Source organism: Poecile atricapillus, chromosome 2, assembly GCF_030490865.1.
Source record: "Poecile atricapillus isolate bPoeAtr1 chromosome 2, bPoeAtr1.hap1, whole genome shotgun sequence".
NCBI classification, from domain to species: Eukaryota; Metazoa; Chordata; class Aves; order Passeriformes; family Paridae; genus Poecile; species Poecile atricapillus.
This window is the reverse complement of record NC_081250.1, coordinates 112033037-112051041: the sequence shown is the minus strand read 5'-3', so window position 1 is coordinate 112051041 and position 18005 is coordinate 112033037. Positions and strand designations below refer to the sequence as shown.

Here is an 18005-nt window from a genome sequence, read left to right as displayed (position 1 = left end):
CCAACTCACCCTCCAGGGGGTGGCTCCTGCTGCTTGGGTTTGTGGGACAGGCATTGACAGGTCCAACCACGAGTTCTGAACACACCTCCAGGTCCTGAAAACCCTGTGGGCAATCCTGCACGCTCCATGCTGGGGCTTAGATGTGACACAGATGGCTTATATTGAGATTTACACAGAAGTTCTGTGCCGTTTACTGAGGGATTTTGGGAATGGAATTGCCAGGAGGCAAGGTGCCCAGCGGGGGTCGGGTGACCGGGCTGGGAGCTGGGTGTCTTTTTTGGAGTAACACATGATGGGCATTAGACAGGCATGTCCAGGCTGGTGCAGCAGCATGCCAGCGCTGGCTGACCTTCGGGTAAGGACTTCGGTGAGCTGGAAGGGCAGCACCGTTCTGCATGCAAACAGTTAAATGAGTGCTTTCCAAGACAAGTCATAGTTTTATGACTCCAGTGGGTGAGATCTAACCCCTTCCAGCAGAGCAAGGGGAGAGACAGCAGAAATCAGACTGCATCTCATTTCTGAACTACCTTCCCATGCCTCATGCACACACACCTCTGCACTTCATGTAGAGAAAAAGGGTTCAGGAGCATCACGTTCCCTGCTGGATAACCAGGCCAGGGGCGGGTGGTGCATCATGAATAGTCCCCAGAGAAGGTCTGGGGCATACAGAAGGCAAAAAATAACATGTAAAACAGTTTGGGGTATATTATGTCTTTGACAATATGGAAAAAAACCAAACCAACCATTTCTTGTGTCACTGCCAAGTTCAGTGGTTGATGCTGGTGTAGATAGAGGTTGCACGATCAATCCTCTGATGAGAAAGAAAATCAAGTTTATTTAAAAATGATACATCTGGCAGTGCTAGAGTTAAAAGCAACGCCTCTCCAAGCGAAACCTTACCTGCCAGATGTAAAACCCCACCTGCCAGGCACTGCACATTTACCCTGATCCCACAAGCCTTCCCACGAGGAGTTTACATCCAAAGGGAGAGCATGTACCAGTCTTGTTCCCAGCTACTTATGTTAAAACACACACCCCTGTGATAAACAGCTGCGGTCCTGCAACAGCTGCGGTGGCGGCAGATGGAGCCCTGCCCGGAGAGGGGCAGCAGGCCCGGCATGACCGGCACGTACCCACCGTCCCCAGAAAGCCACCCCCGGGCCAGTGGCACCGCACTCTGCAGGGCACAGCTCCATGCCAGCAGCGTCAGCTGGGTGCTGGGCTGGAAACTCAGCGCCTGGGATAGTCCCATCTTAAATATAGAAGGGTCTTCTGGAAGATAAATAAATAAGTAAATAATTTTTTAAAAGTAGATTTAAGGGTGTTTCGTTGTGTGTTTCTTTAGTAATTCAGTCAGCGGAGCACCTGGAGGTGAAGCCAGGGTTTTAGAAACACTTATGTAACTAGAAAACTTGTCTTTTAGCTGGAATTATTTTAAGTTCTGTGATACTTGCCAATTTAATAGTAGCAGTTTGTGGGATGCAAGGGGGGCGGGGGTCGACAACATGTATAATTACCTAATGTAAGGTTTTAAGAGGCATAACTTCATGCAGTCAGCGTGAGGCAGCTAAAGATGCCTCAGAGACCCCTGCCCCACCGGAGAGTCCTGCCAGAAGAAATCCAAGTGGCCATCCTCTGCCCGGAGTGGGGGATTTATATCCTTCTCGGGTGAAGCTGCCCGTGCTCTAGCGAAGGGAGATGAGCCTCCGGAGGGCGCTCGGGTGATACACAGAGACACGCGTGGGGCAGGCAGCATCTTCCCCGTATCGCTCCGTCCCAGGCGCCGCTGGGGAAGCGCATGGGGGGATGCAGCGTGGTGCCGGCGGCGGGGTAAAATCAGCTTTTTCAGCCAGCTTTTCCGCTGGCCCTCGTGGGAAAAGGAAAATTAACGCTCAGCCGGGAGAATGGGGTGTCGGTACCGGCGGCGGGGCAGCGCTGCCCGGGGACGGGACGGTGCCAGGAGGGCGGCAGGCGCCCGAAAGGCACCCGCACCGTCCCGTGCCCGTGGTGGGGGCACCTCGGACCGCGGCCACCCTCCGCCGGGAGGTGGCAGCTCGCAGCGGCGGCAGCCCTGCCTCCGCGGCCGCGCACCCCACCCGCTCCCGCCCCCGGGTCCCCGGGGGTGCCGGGAACAGTCGTTCCCCGTCATTGGGGCAGGAGGCGGGGCCCGCGCCGTATAAGAAGGGACCGAGCGGGCGTTTCACTCCCAGGTCCTGAGACGCCTTGTCCCATCCCCGCCTCCTACCGCTGCTCACGGCGTGACCCGAGCCCGGATCGGCCCCCTCGGGGAGGCGACGGCGGGACTACAGCGGCAGCGCCGGTGTCACCCAGCAGTAGCGGCGGCAGCGGTGCGAGCAGCGGCAGCCCCGCTCCCACCTGCCCGTGACAGAGGCTGGAGCTGCGACCGTCGCGGAGCGGCGTTTGGTGCCCGCGCTCCGGAGCCCCCGCGCCGCGGCCGTGCGGCGCCGCGTCCCGCTCGCCGATGAGCGCCGCCGCTCTCTACAGCCTGGACTCCCCGGCATGTTATAAGAGCTGGTGCCTGGAACCCGCCAACTTCTACGACGCCAAGGTGGGCAGCGGCGGCGGGCCGGGTCCCGCCTGCAAGCCGGGGGCCCGCGGCGGCTGCGGGATGAGCGGCGAGGAGACGGGGGGCGGCCTGGGGGGCAGCGGCACCAACCTGGCGGAGCTGAGCGCCGCCGCCCCGGCCATGTACGAGGACGAGAGCGCCATCGACTTCAGCTCCTACATTGACTCCATGTCTGCCGTGCCCAACCTGGAGCTCTGCAACGACGAGCTCTTCGCCGACCTCTTCAACAGCAACCACAAGCCCGAGCGGGGCGGGGAATACGGCGAGTACTTGCCACCGGGCGGCGGCGCCGGCCGCGACCCCGCCAAGGACCTCGGCGCTGCCATGACCACCCTGCTGGGCTCCGAGCCCCGCACCGCCTCCTCCTCCTCCTCCTCCTCTTCCTCCTCCTCCTTCTCCTCCCGCGGCGCTCTGAAGCAGGAGCCGGACTGGAGCGACAGCGACCTCTCCTCCTCGCTGCTGCCCTCGCAAATCGCCACCTGCGCCCAGACCATCATGAACCTGAGCGGGCAGCCCACGCCGCCCACGTCCCCCGAGCCGCCGGGCAGCAGCTCCCCCTCCAGCTGCAGCACCCGCTCGCCGGGCCCCGCCGCCGCCGCCGCCGTGCCCGGGCCGGCGCAGGGCGTCCCGCCGCCCGCCGCCGCCGGGGGCAAGGAGCGGGGCGGCAAGAAGTGCGTGGACAGGTTTAGCCCCGAGTACCGGCAGCGCCGGGAGCGCAACAACATCGCCGTGCGCAAGAGCCGCGACAAGGCGAAGCGGCGCAACCAGGAGATGCAGCAGAAGCTGCTGGAGCTTTCGGCCGAGAACGAGAAGCTGCACAAGAAGATCGAGCAGCTCACCCGGGACTTGACCAGCCTCCGGCACTTCTTCAAGCAGCTGCCCAGCGCCTCCTTCCTGCAGCCCGGCTCGGGCACCGACTGCCGGTAACCCCGGGGGGGAGCGGGACGGAGAGACGGACTCCGGGAGACGGTGGATAAATACCTCAGAGGGCCGTGCCGAGCCCTGCCGGGCCGTGCGGCGGCGCCCCGGGCCGGGCCGGGCGCGGCAGGGGCGCGGAGCCGCGGCGGGACCTGCCGGCCCGCGGCCGCGCTCGGAGTGCGGCGGCGACGTGGAGCGATGCCTGGGTCTTTCACCACGAAACTTGCGAAAAAGGGAAAAAAAGCTAAATATATTATTTTTTTTTTCTTCTCTCCCCTTAAATTATTTTTGTAATGGTAGTTTTCGTCTTTTCTACATTTTACTCATACCGACGCAGCTATGGTACATCTGTTAAAATGATTCAAAATCCCATGTATTTTAGACAGTAGAATGGAAAAAAAAAAAAAAAAAAAAAAAAAAAGACTGAGCATGCTCAACCTTTTATATAAATTTTTACAGCATTTCTAAGAATAAAGAAAAGCATTTTAAATCAACCCTGCTCTCGTTTGCTCTGTGTCATGACAGCAACAAGGGCTGGGCTGGCGGCGGGGACAGCTGTGCTGCCCGGGAGGGGGCTGAACACGGGCGGGGAACACGGCCAGAGGGTCCCAGGGGCCGAGAGGGGAGCTGAGGGCAAGCGCGGGGCGAGGGTGGCTGCGTTACTTCCCAAAGCATCCAGATGGAGATGCAGGGGTGGGAACGACGGTGAGAGCCCCGGGCCGCGGTGGTTGTGAAGTCTGCTCCCCCCGGAGCCGCATCGCTGAACCCGAGTGCTGAGTCAGGGATTGCCGTGGCGCTGGTGGGACCGAGCAGCTGCACAGCCAGAGACTGCTCTGTGACCAGGGCTCTGCCAGAAATACCGTATTAAAATAATAATAATAGTAATAAAAAAAACTGCATAGGACTACCTGAACACTATTAAAACAATACCACTAGTTAAAATTCCTGTTAAAAAAACTTCCGAGGGGTTTCCATTCCAGATAATGAGAAGTTGCACCTACGCTAACATGTTCCAGAGCTGGGACCAGCTGTCCCAGAGGTGTTGGTGCTCCCTCAGGCTTCAGCCCACTGCAGGAGCTGGATACTTTCGCTGATCCTGGCTAGTGAAAGTGAGAGTGGGGAACTGCTGCTCATCACAGAGTCAATGGTCACAGACTTTCACTGATCCCTGCTAGTAACAGAGTGGCAATGCTGCTGCTCATTGATGAGTGAGTGAACAGATCACAGATCAGGCAATTTGTGTAAATTTCAGTAGAACAACATTAGAGCACCTACAGCATCTGTAGGGCACCGGCAGAAAAATGGCCTGACACAACAAGCACATCCAGCTTCCTCAGAGACTCAAGTCTCAAACTTTGGAGGGGCAGCCCCAGTCTCACATACAGACCCCTACACAGGAATGGGCTGTGTCATCTCCTTTTTCCTTACAAGGAGGCAGGTAAGAGACTGAAATGCTTGGAGGAGGAGGGGGGAAAAAGGAGAATTCAAAAGCTGGGTTATTCCTTTAGTAATTGTGACAGCCATAAGAGTTTTCACTACTGGCCTGAGCTGCAGAAATGACCAGTGTGGCAAGTTTGCTGTTCCTTTTCTGCTGGTTAATCACATACAGGACCTGCACAAAACCAATCGTTCCTCCTCCTCTGACCTGTAAGGGGCTTTTAAACACTCTGAAAGAGTAAGGGGAAAAAAAACCATGCAGTCTCTAATTCTTATGTTAATCCTTGCAATGCACACAGAGGGAGATTTTGGCATTTATCTGATCTGTAGTCTCCACGGTTTGTGTGAGGGTAGTTGCGTGGCCTATAACGCAGTTTGCTCCTTACCCATAAAAGAAATTATAATGAAACACCCGCTTTGTGGGAAGCTACAGATAACACACCAACTTGTATGCTGAGAGACCAATCAGCTGTAAAACATTAACTTCATGTGTGTTCAAATCTCTGTCTTTACAACAACTATTGCAAAGTGATAACTCAGAATTCACGCACCACGCAGCATTTTGCAGCAGGTCTGGGATACACTGATAAAACTCAAACCAACATTCGCTGCCCGTAGCAAGGCATTTATTTCAAAAATATCAGTAAAATATTTTCCATTGACACATAATAAATACAGCATTATTTAAAAAATCACAACCATTCAAAACTTCCAGAAAAGGATGTTTTACATTACATAACAGCAAACACAACAAAGAACTGTATTCTTAGACTCTGCACTGATCAGAAAATGAAGAGTTCAGAAAGTTGAACAATATATGGATATTTTCTTCAGTGTTAGCACAACGTGCTTTATAAATCACAGTTTTAATAAACTATCTTAATGCTTATCACACTTGCATTATACATTATCTGTGGCACTAGTTAACAGGTAATCACATTACAAAGTCCACAGATACTATAATAGCTGTCTAGAGTTCAACTTTGTCTTGCTGCAGCTTCCAGAAGAACAATTTCCTCCAGTGCAACACAGTTGGGGTGACTGGTTACGGAATGGACGTAGCAGTTCAGTAACCCCACCTCCTTTCCCAGCACGCTCTGCACCTCGTAAGTCTGCAGGAATAAAAGCATGGTGAGTAAAACAAACAGCGCTGGACGTTCTGTTCTAGGCAGCATTCAGCTGGGAAGATGCAGCATGCAAGATCCTCTTCCAAAAGACAATTTTTTTAAAGAACTCAAAAAGTGCATTAGACTAATGGAAAAAATGAATATATTAGATTTTCAATCATTAGATCACACTCCTGTCTCAGTTGCTGCCCTACCAGGCTTTAAAAATGAGCTGTTTAAAATAGAAAAAAGTTGCTGTGACTTTGAACTCAGTTTTGCTGAAGCACAACCTGCACATGCTCCCTTTATCTTCCTTTCTGACACCTGCAGGACTTCATGTGTGCTGGCAATGCATATATACATACCATATATTGACTACCTGTGCTAACTGATCCACTAGAGGAAAACACATTTTGTAACCCTTCTTACTCTCCTCCCTCTCCCCCCTTTTAACTTTTTGTTGTTCATACCACCAGCAGCACCAACACAGTCCCTCCTGTTTAATGATCTGACCGCATTTCACCCAGGAGTTGTGCCTGTGTGAATATGCAGAGGCTGTGTTCTGCGTGGAGGAGAGGGATGCAAGGCTGGCATGGCTGCACTGAGACAGCACCTTAACACAAGAACTGGTAAGATACATAGCTGATATTTCACTTGAGAGGGTATCTCAGGTGGCAGGTTCACATCCATTCCTTTCCTTAACAGGCCTTGCCTACAACCAATCTCTGGCCGTGCCCTGCCTTCATCTGCGCGGTGCTTCTCTACAGGTATGTGATACCCACGGCGTTGCCTGGTTCAAGGTATAAACAATCCTTTTTCTATTTTTTTTTCCTAAATTATTTTTACCCCAGACCGGTTCTGCAGTCCAGTTCACTGTGCAGCTGCACAAACAACTCTACTGGTGTAACAGAAGGGCTGCCACAAGGTGAGGAACAAGTGGCCAGGGCCAGTGACGGCTAAAACCAACCTCCCTGCCAAAATAATTGATTGCAAAGCTACACCCTTAGAAACTTTAGCAGCACTCGCAAAAAAAATGCCACCTCAAGTGGTATTTCGTGTGACTAATCTTTATCCCTGTGTTTCAGCAAGGGAAGAAAAAAATCTGAGTTGCCAGACTTTTAAATACTTTATACACACTGAAAATGAAAAAAAGAGGTTGTTTGAATTCTAATAACTCGAAAAAGAACTATGTTTTGCCAGTCTGTAACCAAACCAGACGCATCCTGTAAAACTCAGCAAGACTTAACTGCTATTAAAGGAGCAAACACATTTTGCAAATTTCTTGTATCTCTTTGCTTAAATGAAATATACACCCTTCTCCAGCATAAGAAAATAATCTATTATTTTAGAGTAACTTTCCACTTTAAATAGTACCCACAAATCCCACTAAAAGCATGGAGCGTGTAATAGGAAAATGGTGGAAAACTTGTAAGACAGGGAAAGTGAACTGACCCCAGTACATATCACCTAACTGAAGATATTTAACTGGGACGATTAAACAAGACAACAAACTGACCTTTGTTCCCGTTCACGTGCAAGGGAGAGGGAAAATCTTGGAATCCTAATTGGGCTTAATGACTCTCTGAAGGCTGCTGAGCATCCAGCAGCCAATGCCAGCCAGGCACCTACCCATGTGCCTCCCTCACCCACAATAAATCTGGGTCACTGTGCCAAGTGTCAGGGTTCTTCTGATATCTCAGATTAAAGGAATAACTACATCACGATTACATAAACTGTACTTTAGCCCATGGATCTCCACGGCTCATGTGTGTTTCATTCATACAATTATGAAGTAATATGTCGCATGCATTTTGCAAATTCTTCTATTTCCACCTGCCAGTACTTTCAGTGTCGTGCTGTTACAAAGTGGTTGTGGTTTACAGGATTTAGATGCCCAGACCCAAAAGGTGGGATGCTTGGCTGTCCTTGGAACCTCAGCTGGATGAGCTGGAGTCAAGTCCAGCACTGCCTGTGGCAGCTCTGAGTGCTGTTCACAGGTAGCTCTGCAGATCCACAGCTGAGCTGGAGCTACACAGCCCATCTGCAGCATCCTCCTTCTGAAAAGGAGGGTGTGAGTCTGATGAGATGGCAGGGAATCAGCAGCTGGAAGGTGGGATTGCCAAAGGGCACAGCCCACTCAAATCACTGCTTGGACATGGGAAAAAAAATAATTTCACTTGTAGTGAAATCTTTTACAACTCCTAGTGCAGTTCTGAAGTGAACTGCCTGGAAAGTCAGAGTCTCCATCACTAGAGATTTTCAAGACCTTGCCACCAAAAGTCATGGCTGACCTGCCAACACATCAGTACTCTACCAATATATTAGGTTCTGTAGTTCAACTTTCTTTGGTCAGCATTCATTATACCTACCCCATCCTCACTGGCCGAGGACATCAGGAGAGAAGAGATTGTCCTTTGCAACAGCTGGAATGAGAAAATTCACAGGTTTTGTTCATGACAAAAATCTTAAGTGTGCAAAGATGTTCCGTACGCAGCCACATAGAACAAAGATTTATCATTTTAATATCAAACAGTTTTGTTTCTCTGGCCAAGAAAGCAGAGGAGAGGTGACACAAAAGATTTTCAGAATGGAAGTCTAAAAACACACATTCCTTTTAGACTGTGTAGGCTGATGTTTCCAAAGGCCCAACCTAACAAATCCCTTCATCTGGGCCACAGAACAGTTTGCAAACCTCAGGGTGAACTCAATGATTGCACTATTTGAACAAGATCTGAGAACTGGGTTCTTAGCCCAATGAAACACAAGCTTAGTATTGGATTAAATTATGCAATAGTCTTACATATTTTAATTTATCTGACAGAACTGTTCATAGAATTGTGGCTTAGAATGTGTCTACACATCTAGTCTCACTGCACCGTGATGCACCAACACTTATTTCCTGCCATACCTTTACTTTCACTGTGCTTTGAGATCGAGAGGGACAACTCAAGAAGACTTCCAGCTGCATTTTCAAAACTGGTGTTGTGACAACTTCAGAGCACTGGTTGCAATACAGCAATTCCCTGAAACACACAAAATAATGATGGAAAAGCATAGAGAAATGAACAAGCTATCAGTCATAAATCGAAAGAAATAAAACTCCAATTAGTGTATTCTCTAAAATACTTTGCTGGTAGACTTTAAGTAGCAAAGCCCTGGTAGAGATTCAGTTGATAATAGCAAATAGAACTCTTCTGCTGGCAGTAACTCTCTTGGAGGACCTAAACTCTTCTGGCAAAAGGATCTTCCTTTTGTAATTTCTGGCAGCATGGAGAGCAGTTGCTATTTATAGTTACCCCATTTAAGCAAATATTAATCTTATAACCTCTTAAAAGTTATGGCAAAAGAAAATTTGTAGTATAGATTTGGCCAAAGTGAATTATTGACTTAGGCCCTCATTCAGCTAATGTTCAATGTCTTCTGTGCACACTTAAGTCATGCACAAAATTAAGCTCAGCTATAAGTTCTTGTTGGAAGCACTTCTTAAACAAATACTGATACTTCATTTGTTCTCCAAATGAAGCAGAAGTGTCCTTCACAGGTACAGATACTTTTTAAACTGGACTACAATACTATGTGAACACAGACACATTCTTATTTTTTGCATGACAGTATAATACAGGACACCTGGTTTTGATTTTCAGCCTTTTTTGTACAACAAAGCATAAAGGGCAAATCTTCTCATCTTTAGGAAAATATTATCTGTTTCAATAAGATCAATCTAACTTCTTATGCTTTTTGTAAGCTTTTACAGTAGAATTCCTTCCTTCCTTCCTTCCTTCCTTCCTTCCTTCCTTCCTTCCTTCCTTCCTTCCTTCCTTCCTTCCTTCCTTCCTTCCTTCCTTCCTTCCTTCCTTCCTTCCTTCCTTCCTTCCTTCCTTCCTTCCTTCCTTCCTTCCTTCCTTCCTTCCTTCCTTCCTTCCTTCCTTCCTTCCTTCCTTCCTTCCTGCCTGCCTGCCTGCCTGCCTGCCTGCCTGCCTGCCTGCCTGCCTGCCTGCCTTCGATTTTTATTCCACCAGGTATCTCACACTATGTAAGCACAAGCTGACTAGGCAGCTGCTGGGGAGGCTGTCCAAAATTATGTCAGTGTGACTGACATAGGTTCAGTATTTCAGGTGGCAGCAGGTCCTGTGGGATCAGCCTTCACATTCAGGATAGACATACTGCCAGAATTATCCAACATCCTTTTTAGAAAGGTAACTAATTTAAAAGTTCTGAAATGCAACTCTTTCATACTTAGACAAATTGTAGCAGAGTCAAGTAAAAAAATGAGGTGAATTGGGGATACACAGATTAACAAGGTAAGACACACAAACACATGTACCTACTTCTAAAAGAACTTAAAATCAGACCTGTAGTTTATGGGCATATTTATTAAAAGCAGTATTATAATACAGTGGGCTATGAAATCTTTATAAGCAAGATTTGCTTAAAAAAAAGAACAATAACTGCAAAATCAAACCTTTTCATATCTACTTGTATCTTTCTTAATATATTAATGTAACCTTGCAGGTTTTATCAGTTCATCAGCAATAAAAATACTACGTTGTAGCTCTAGGAAGGAGCAAAGTGCAGCCTGTGCCTGCAGGAATCATTGCATCACCTACTGCTCTTATGGCTACATCTACAAAACACCTGGAGTGCTCTGGAGCATGCTGACTCTCACCTGTCCTGGGGATACAGTTCCAACTTTCCATTGCCACATCTGTTGCATGTAGGCCAGGAGAAAGCAGTGCTCTCATTAACTCCAACAACAGTACCTGCAGAACACAGAATTCTTACAAAATGCTAACGTTAAGCCAGCAAACACAGTCACTCTTGGCTTCACAACAGCAGGTTTGAGCCTTTCTGACCCACAGCTTAAGACTTGTCAGAGCAAGAATCAGCTCTTCCAACAATCTCACTCCCTTTCTCCTTTGTCCCTGCAACTAGGGGTGAAAGTACAGCAGTGTTACATTCTAAAAATACCAGAAAGTAGATAATTGACAATTAACTTTCCAAACAGGCTCAGTTCTTTTGGTTTGGATTTTAGTGCTTTTCTGATTTGTTTTTGCTTGTTTGCTTTCTTTCTGGTCCTCTGATGTTTTCTTGGCAATAAACAGAGATAAAAATCATCAGATCAAATAGCTTGATATTGATATTTAGAAAATACAAACCAATAAGAAGCCCCAATCCCTTCTGAAAACAACAATGCAGATTAAATTCCACTAACAATGGAGTTATTCTTCATTTATACAGATTTAACAGAGATTAGATCTGGCTCACACTCTAAAGTGTGTGCGTAAGAAGGGAATGCCAAAGATACTTTAGACTAATAAAAAGGGCCTTGCTAGATTTGGCAAGAAAAAATATATTCAGAATTTTATGAGAAGCCAATAAACAGTGTATTATATTTTATGGTAACAATATGCTAAAATTATGAGCATTATTTATAGAGAAAAATATTCACCTGTAAGAATGAAATTACACTAAAATAAAACCTCACTAGTACAACAGAACTACAGACTTAAAATTCCAGCCTCTGTTAATTAAGAATCTCACAGTTCTATACCACATTCAATAGAAGAAAGCCTTGGAGACTATGGAGCATTTACAGTGTCTGGACTGTAAGACAGGGTGTTAATCCCTTGCTTTTCTGGTTCTCCTGGGACAAGGAGGGAGCTACACTTAAACAACAAAACTGTAATTTTCTTTGGGAATTCAAAGGACAGCGAGTCTGAAGATCTGGAAAACTGCTTCTTAAATACAACATTTATGACCCAATTTCTAAGTGTACAACAAAACATCAGGCATTTCTCTGATACAATAAGATTTTCTATTTAACCACTAAATAACTCTTAGAGGAATTATTTTGATTCTCCAGTGTTTGTGATAAACCGGGAGTTTCCATGGGTATGTTTCTCTTTGAACGATGTGAATGCTGAATGGACTTAAATCCACTTGGTGGCTGGACACCAGTGGTGTTCCCTTAGGCTCAGTATTGGGGCTGGTATAGTCCTGTTTAATATTCTAATTATCTGGATCAAGTCCACCCTCAGTATGTTCACAGATGACAGCAAGTTGGGTGGGAGTGTTGATCTGCTGGAGGGCAGGAAGGTTCTGCAGAGGGATCTGGACAGGCTGGATCAATGGCCTGAGGCCAATGGTGTGAGGTTCAACAAGGCCAAATGTCGGGTCTTGTACTTTGGTCACAACAGCTCCAGGCAGCACCACAGGCTGGGGGGGGAAGAGTGGCTGGAAAGTGCCCCAATGGAAAAGGACCAGAGGATGCTGGTTGACAGTGACTAAACATGAGCCAGAGTGTGCCCAGGTGGCCCAGGTGGCCAATGGCATCCTGGCCTGGATCAGCAATAGTGTGGCAAGCATGATTAGAGAAAGGATCATCACTCTGTACTGGTGAGGCTGCACCTCGAGTCCAGTTCTGGATCCCTCACTCTAAAAAAGACATTGAGGTGCTGGAGCAGGCCCAGAGAAAGGCAGTGGAGCTGGGGAAGGGAAGCTGGGGATTTTTAGCCTGGGAAGAAGGAGGCTCAGAGGGAACCTCCTTCTCTACAACTGCCTGAAAGGAGTTTGTAACCAGGCAGGAGTTGACCTCTTCTCCCAGGTAACAAGTGACAGCATGAGAGAAAATGGCCTAAAGTTATGCCAAGAGAGGTTTAGATTTGATATTCACTGAAAGGGTGGTCAAGCATTTGAACAGCTGCCAGGAAAGTGATGGAGTCCCCAACCCTGGAGGTATTTAAAAGACATGAAGATGTGGCACTTGGGACATGGTTTACTGGTGGAATTGGCAGTGCTGGGTTAATGGTTTGACTTGATGATCTTAAAGATCTCTTTCAGCCTAAATGATTGTATGATTCTATAATTTTATGATTCTTGTTCATCAAAAAGGTACCAGTTAGTTTGCTGAGTATGTTTCCTTCTTCATTAAAAAATAATTTTAAAATCAAAACAAATCCCCTTTCTCTCTAAGCCTTTTCACTTTCTCCCAGCTGTGTGCCACATTGCAACTGCAAGATGCCACTGCAAGTATATTTGAAGAAAATCAATCAGGACCAAACTGATGAGATTATGTCTAGTGGAGAAGATTATCTTGATGATAATGTAGAGTTCCCTTGAGAAAACCACCAGACATCACTGAAGTCAGACCAACTCAAAGCAGCAACAGGTGTAGTAATCTAGTGACAGCCTTGTGCACCCTATACACAAAGTGATTTCTCAAGCTTAGGATGCTGAACTGCTGCACATCTTTTTGAAGACTCCAGATTTTGCTTCACATACACAAACTTTTTGGATATTTTCCCAAAATCCTTTAAATGAAAATGCACATAGCCAAAAAATTTTTTTTACCTCTAGTCTATTTTTAAGGGCTGTGGCTTTAAGAAGAGATTGACAATAGGACAACACCTGGAAAAGCAGATCTGCCATGTGGAATGCCAAGGAACACTTTGGTTGAAATTGGTTGAAACAATTAAAACATGGAGGTGTTGTTTCCGATTTTTTCCCCCCCGCCCCCGTCAGTTATCCTGATTAATGGGACAGGAAACACAAAACTTCAATCAAAAAAGGAAACCTAGGTAAACTGACTGACCTCATTTTAGTCCCACTATTAAGCGTAAAACTGAAATTTCCCCACACGTCTGAGTAAAGGCTTAAATATGAAAATAACCAACGTCAAAATTCAATTAGTGTTGCTGAGTCATATACTAGGCAAATAGCATTAATCAAATAATATCCCCACATATCATATGTGGTATAGACTACGCAGAATTTGCTCAAAGCGTGATTAAGAGGAAAAACTGTTCTGTGCCATATAAACTACCAACATTTAAGTCATCCTGACTGCTACTTTACAGCAAAAAGAGGTTTATTTATTAGAGGAAATTACCTTGCAATGCATAGCGATAAGAAAATTAACCTATTAACACTAAGATCACAGGTGAAAAGCACAGATTCATCTTGCAATGAAGAATAAACTTTTCATTAGAAAGCAACCACAGGTTTTCACTCATCTGTTGAAGAGTAACACACTCCATTATCCCAAAGCTGGTATGACTGAACTTCCCTGAAACAAGATTTTCTGACAAACCCATTCCATCTGCTTGGACTGGAATATTTTCTATTTTGATGGGGAAGGAACCTCTGAAGAACATCCAGTCCAGAGCTGTACCATGTTGCTCAGGGCCCAGCTTTAAGTGGGAGCTTGGACTGGCAGAACTTCAGATGTTCCTTCCAAATGAGCAGGAATGCACACTCCTTCAAGAAGGGCTAGACAAAGCCTTTGCAGCCTCTTTGCTAGGTGGGAGAATGCCACTGTGCAACACACATAGGTGACCAAAAGTACAAGAAATGAGAGGATGCACAAAGCAAAAGAACGAATGAGGTAATAACTGCTTCTCATTGAAAGCCAGACCGACAACCCTCTGACTTAGGAGATAAGAGAGTGACTGAATTTTAGAGACGACACACCTCCCTCCATGTGTTACTCAAACAAAAATTTATTCTCCCACCAACAAAGTAGGGTCAATGTAAATTAGTTTCATTAGTTCAGGAGAAAGATGTAGGCACCGACTAATTGAAGCCCAAAACAGTGGATATATCTCTTGAATGCTATTAAATTATTTCAGTACACACAAAAGTGAGAGTTTTCATCTATATATTGCAGCAACGTAAGTATAAAGATTTATTTTGTATTCTATGCTGCTATTCAGGTGTGGGAACATACTGATAACAGCCACCCTGCACAAACTCCAGATTAAACAAGACAAGGTTGTAGGATTAATTTCTCCTTTTGTCATTCTTCTATCTGTAATACAGGACTGGCAAAGCATGACATCTCCCATGTGTGTAAAGTAAGTACTTGTTTACACAACAGATCACAAAGGCGTACTTTCTTTGCTCTGCTGGAAAAAAAAGGACAGAGATGTTTCCTTTATCCTATTATAAACACTGTCAACAAGAAAAAAGAAGACAGACACTTCTCATAATCACAAAATTAACAGCAGAGAAGTGACAATTAGTGACAACTCATAACTACTGGAGAGGTTAAAAAAAAAAGTCAAAAAGCATTTCACATCCAGTGACAGAAATATCTTTCAAGTAGCTGTATCGATGCAAGATGTACATAACAACCAAGGCTTTGAGTGAAATGCCTCTAGTTGTGCTTGGTTTTCATTATGCACTGTTCAACATTTATCACTGCAAGGTGCTTAGTAATTAATCACAAAGACATTGCTAAGTTGTGGCTCTACCATGGCAGCAGGTATGTTTAGTAAAGGCTTTGCTTGGTTTCAAACTGTGTTCTCAGACTGTCATATTATAGCTGAATAATTAATTCCAAAAACATAATTTCTTGTAATTTTAAAGTTAATTTCAAATGCTCCAGTGAATACTTGAAGGTGTAAATGCAAAAGTGTATCAAGAATTTTCAGCAAGGGCTACAGGAATAATACAAGTTAAATTAAGGGTGGAAATAGCCTTGAAGAGTTGTTGGGCTTTTAAGGACTATTTCTTATAGGCACTGTACCACTGGGAGGTTTAAGAAGCTGTCTGGATAAAGCATTAGAAAATGCACAGTAGAGAATGTTTCTGCATGATTTGGAAGCACTAGAACATCTGTAGTAAGAAATGTTTCTGCATGGTTAGTGGTAAGACCAAGATATCAGGCAAAGCTATGATCCAAAATGGTTGGTGAGCAAATACTGGCCACATTATGCTAAATTACTATGGTAAAATAATAAAAAATAAATACTGCAGCAAAGCTCCAGGGAAATCAGTCACTAACCCCTGCCATTCAAGATCTGGGTAACATATCTTACCCATCTGCCCAAAAAGTATTGGTATAACTCATTGTTGCCAACATCAACAAGGCTGGTGTGAACAGAAGGCTCCTGAAAGAAGACAGTGAAGGAAGGAATATAATGAAACAGATTGTGCATTAAACATTTATTCTGGAGTATGAGTGAGTGGGAGCAGAGCTTGGCCAGCAAAAGGCAAACAGAGCCCACAAAGAAGCATAAAATCTTAAATATCCTAGTGACCCACAGCAATGCCATGCTTTTTTTATCCCTTCACGCTGTTTGTGCAAGAAATCAATATAAAGACACAAAAGATTAAAGTGAGCACAAATAATTAACCACATTCATTTCAGGCAAGGCCATACAAACCTCTCAGAGCACAAATGGAGTTGGCCTGTGTTGTAGAATCCAGCTCATCGAGTCTGACAGGGCCAGTCAGCTCACTGAGGTCAGCACCGGCAGCCGAGCACAAAAGAGGCTTTTGTAATAAGAGAACAGTACGTTCAACACAAATAATCCTACCTGCCAAAAAAGACATTTCAACTCAGTACAGTAACAAGGAAAAAGGTGACCACGTTAATTGTCATGGCCAATAAAGACAACAATCTCTGCCAGCTACCAAACAGATGAATAGACTCCATCAGGTTTTCTCAATGACAAAATATTTTGCTTTCAGCAATACATGCACCATGCTCTTGTTACACTTTGCAACTCCCAGGGGGAAAAAGAAATCTGAATTTGAAGAAAAAGGAATTTTAAAATTTGAACATGCCAGAAGAGAGTCAGATGCCACCCAGACTGCACCACATCTCACTGTCTTGTTAATATGCTTGGGCACCCCTTCAGGTGGTCCTACTTTGCTTCAAAGATTACAAGGAGTACGTGCATGAAATGCTTTATTCTCCAGAGCAGAGATTTTTGCTTCAGGACACACAGCCTTTTGCACAGCTTTGTACTTCCAGTTCACTTACATTCTGGAACTGTCTGAAGGTGTGAGATGTGAACTTGCCCTGCAGTCACCATACAGAACCAAACCTGAACCTCAAAAGAGTGACTAAAAATGAAAGCAAAGTGAACAACCATAATGTCATGATCTGTATGGGAGTGAAGGCTCACAGCTAAGATGGTTTAGGAGAGCATGTAAAATTTCTCTGTCTAAGGATATGCAAATTTCTTAGTATTTTTGAGCCTTCTGTCAGCTCATAAATTTGATTGACACTGGTCATCAGATTCAACAGTCATCAGAGAGGACTGACAGTAATACTGGTGGACATACAACAACATCACTGAATTTTTCCTTCACTTTTGAGATCAAGCCAAAAATACAGAAAAAGAAACTTTGCAAGAAAGCTCAAACTGCAATCCCTTTCAAATTTCTCATCCCAGACTTGCAAAGTCTCATCTTCATCTGATAATGAAAGTGACCTCTCTGTAGGTCACATATTGTGGTGTCAGAGATAAGGGTGCTGTTTCTGTGGGACGCCAACTGCTTCCAAACCACGTGCAAAGCTTACCATTTCCCCACAGAGCATCCTTGAAGAAGACAAGTTGAGAGCCAGCACTGAGGGCTTCTATGATTTCCATACTGAGAACACAGGATGCAGTGACTGACACAGCCACAACTTTTGGAATCCCATGAACCACATTTTGCAATGTGGAGTCAGTCACAAACAGCAACATTTCTCTTTGATCTATAGGAACACTGTGTTTTGTCTGTGATTAGGAAAAGAAAAAATAAAGATACAAATCTAGAATGCAATTGTTCCATCACGTTCTATCATAATTTTCTTGGCCTGTACATGGGATTTGAAAGTATATTTTCTAAAAAAATATGTATTATATATTTATACTATATATATGGTATGCATAAAAAGATAATTGGATGGTTTTATTAAGACTTATATAATTTTTGTCTTAAAGAAAAATGAGGAAAGACCATTTCTACTACTAATATTATTCCTCTGTGGGTGCATTTTCTAGGTACTGTTATCAGATTTCCAAGCATAACCAAGTTGCAAAGCGTAGCTTTCTTTTCAGTTGAACAAATATCCCAAAATATTCTAATGATGCATAAAGCTAAGGAAGTAGATAATTCCTAAGTAAGAGATATATGAACCTGCTATGACAGTGTAAGTTTTCTGCCCCAGACAGGTACAAAAA

The 18005-nt window shown here is 45.2% G+C and overlaps 2 protein-coding genes across 2 annotated transcripts in view; one reads left to right on the top strand and one right to left on the bottom strand.

The window, feature by feature from the left end:
- Nucleotides 1-2213: 2213 nt before the first annotated feature.
- CEBPD (CCAAT enhancer binding protein delta) lies at nt 2214-3999 on the top strand. The gene has a single exon (XM_058832529.1). It carries the CDS (start codon nt 2483-2485, stop codon nt 3512-3514), a length of 1032 nt encoding a protein of 343 aa, XP_058688512.1. The 5' UTR covers nt 2214-2482; the 3' UTR covers nt 3515-3999.
- Nucleotides 3759-18005, bottom strand: part of SPIDR (scaffold protein involved in DNA repair) — a 196463-nt gene continuing 182216 nt past the window's right edge. The window contains exons 15-20 of the mRNA XM_058832528.1: nt 17360-17558; nt 16215-16367; nt 10715-10808; nt 8957-9071; nt 8418-8471; nt 3759-6054 (exon numbers count right to left, since the gene is read on the bottom strand). Coding sequence (XP_058688511.1) covers nt 5920-6054; nt 8418-8471; nt 8957-9071; nt 10715-10808; nt 16215-16367; nt 17360-17558 — 750 coding nt within the window. The 3' untranslated portion in view covers nt 3759-5919. The remainder of the gene's footprint in view (nt 6055-8417; nt 8472-8956; nt 9072-10714; nt 10809-16214; nt 16368-17359; nt 17559-18005) is intronic.

Excerpts from the sequence above, each read along its gene's own strand:
- CEBPD (XM_058832529.1), top strand. The coding sequence starts at position 2,483 with ATGAGCGCCGCCGCTCTCTACAGCCTGGACTCCCCGGCATGTTATAAG.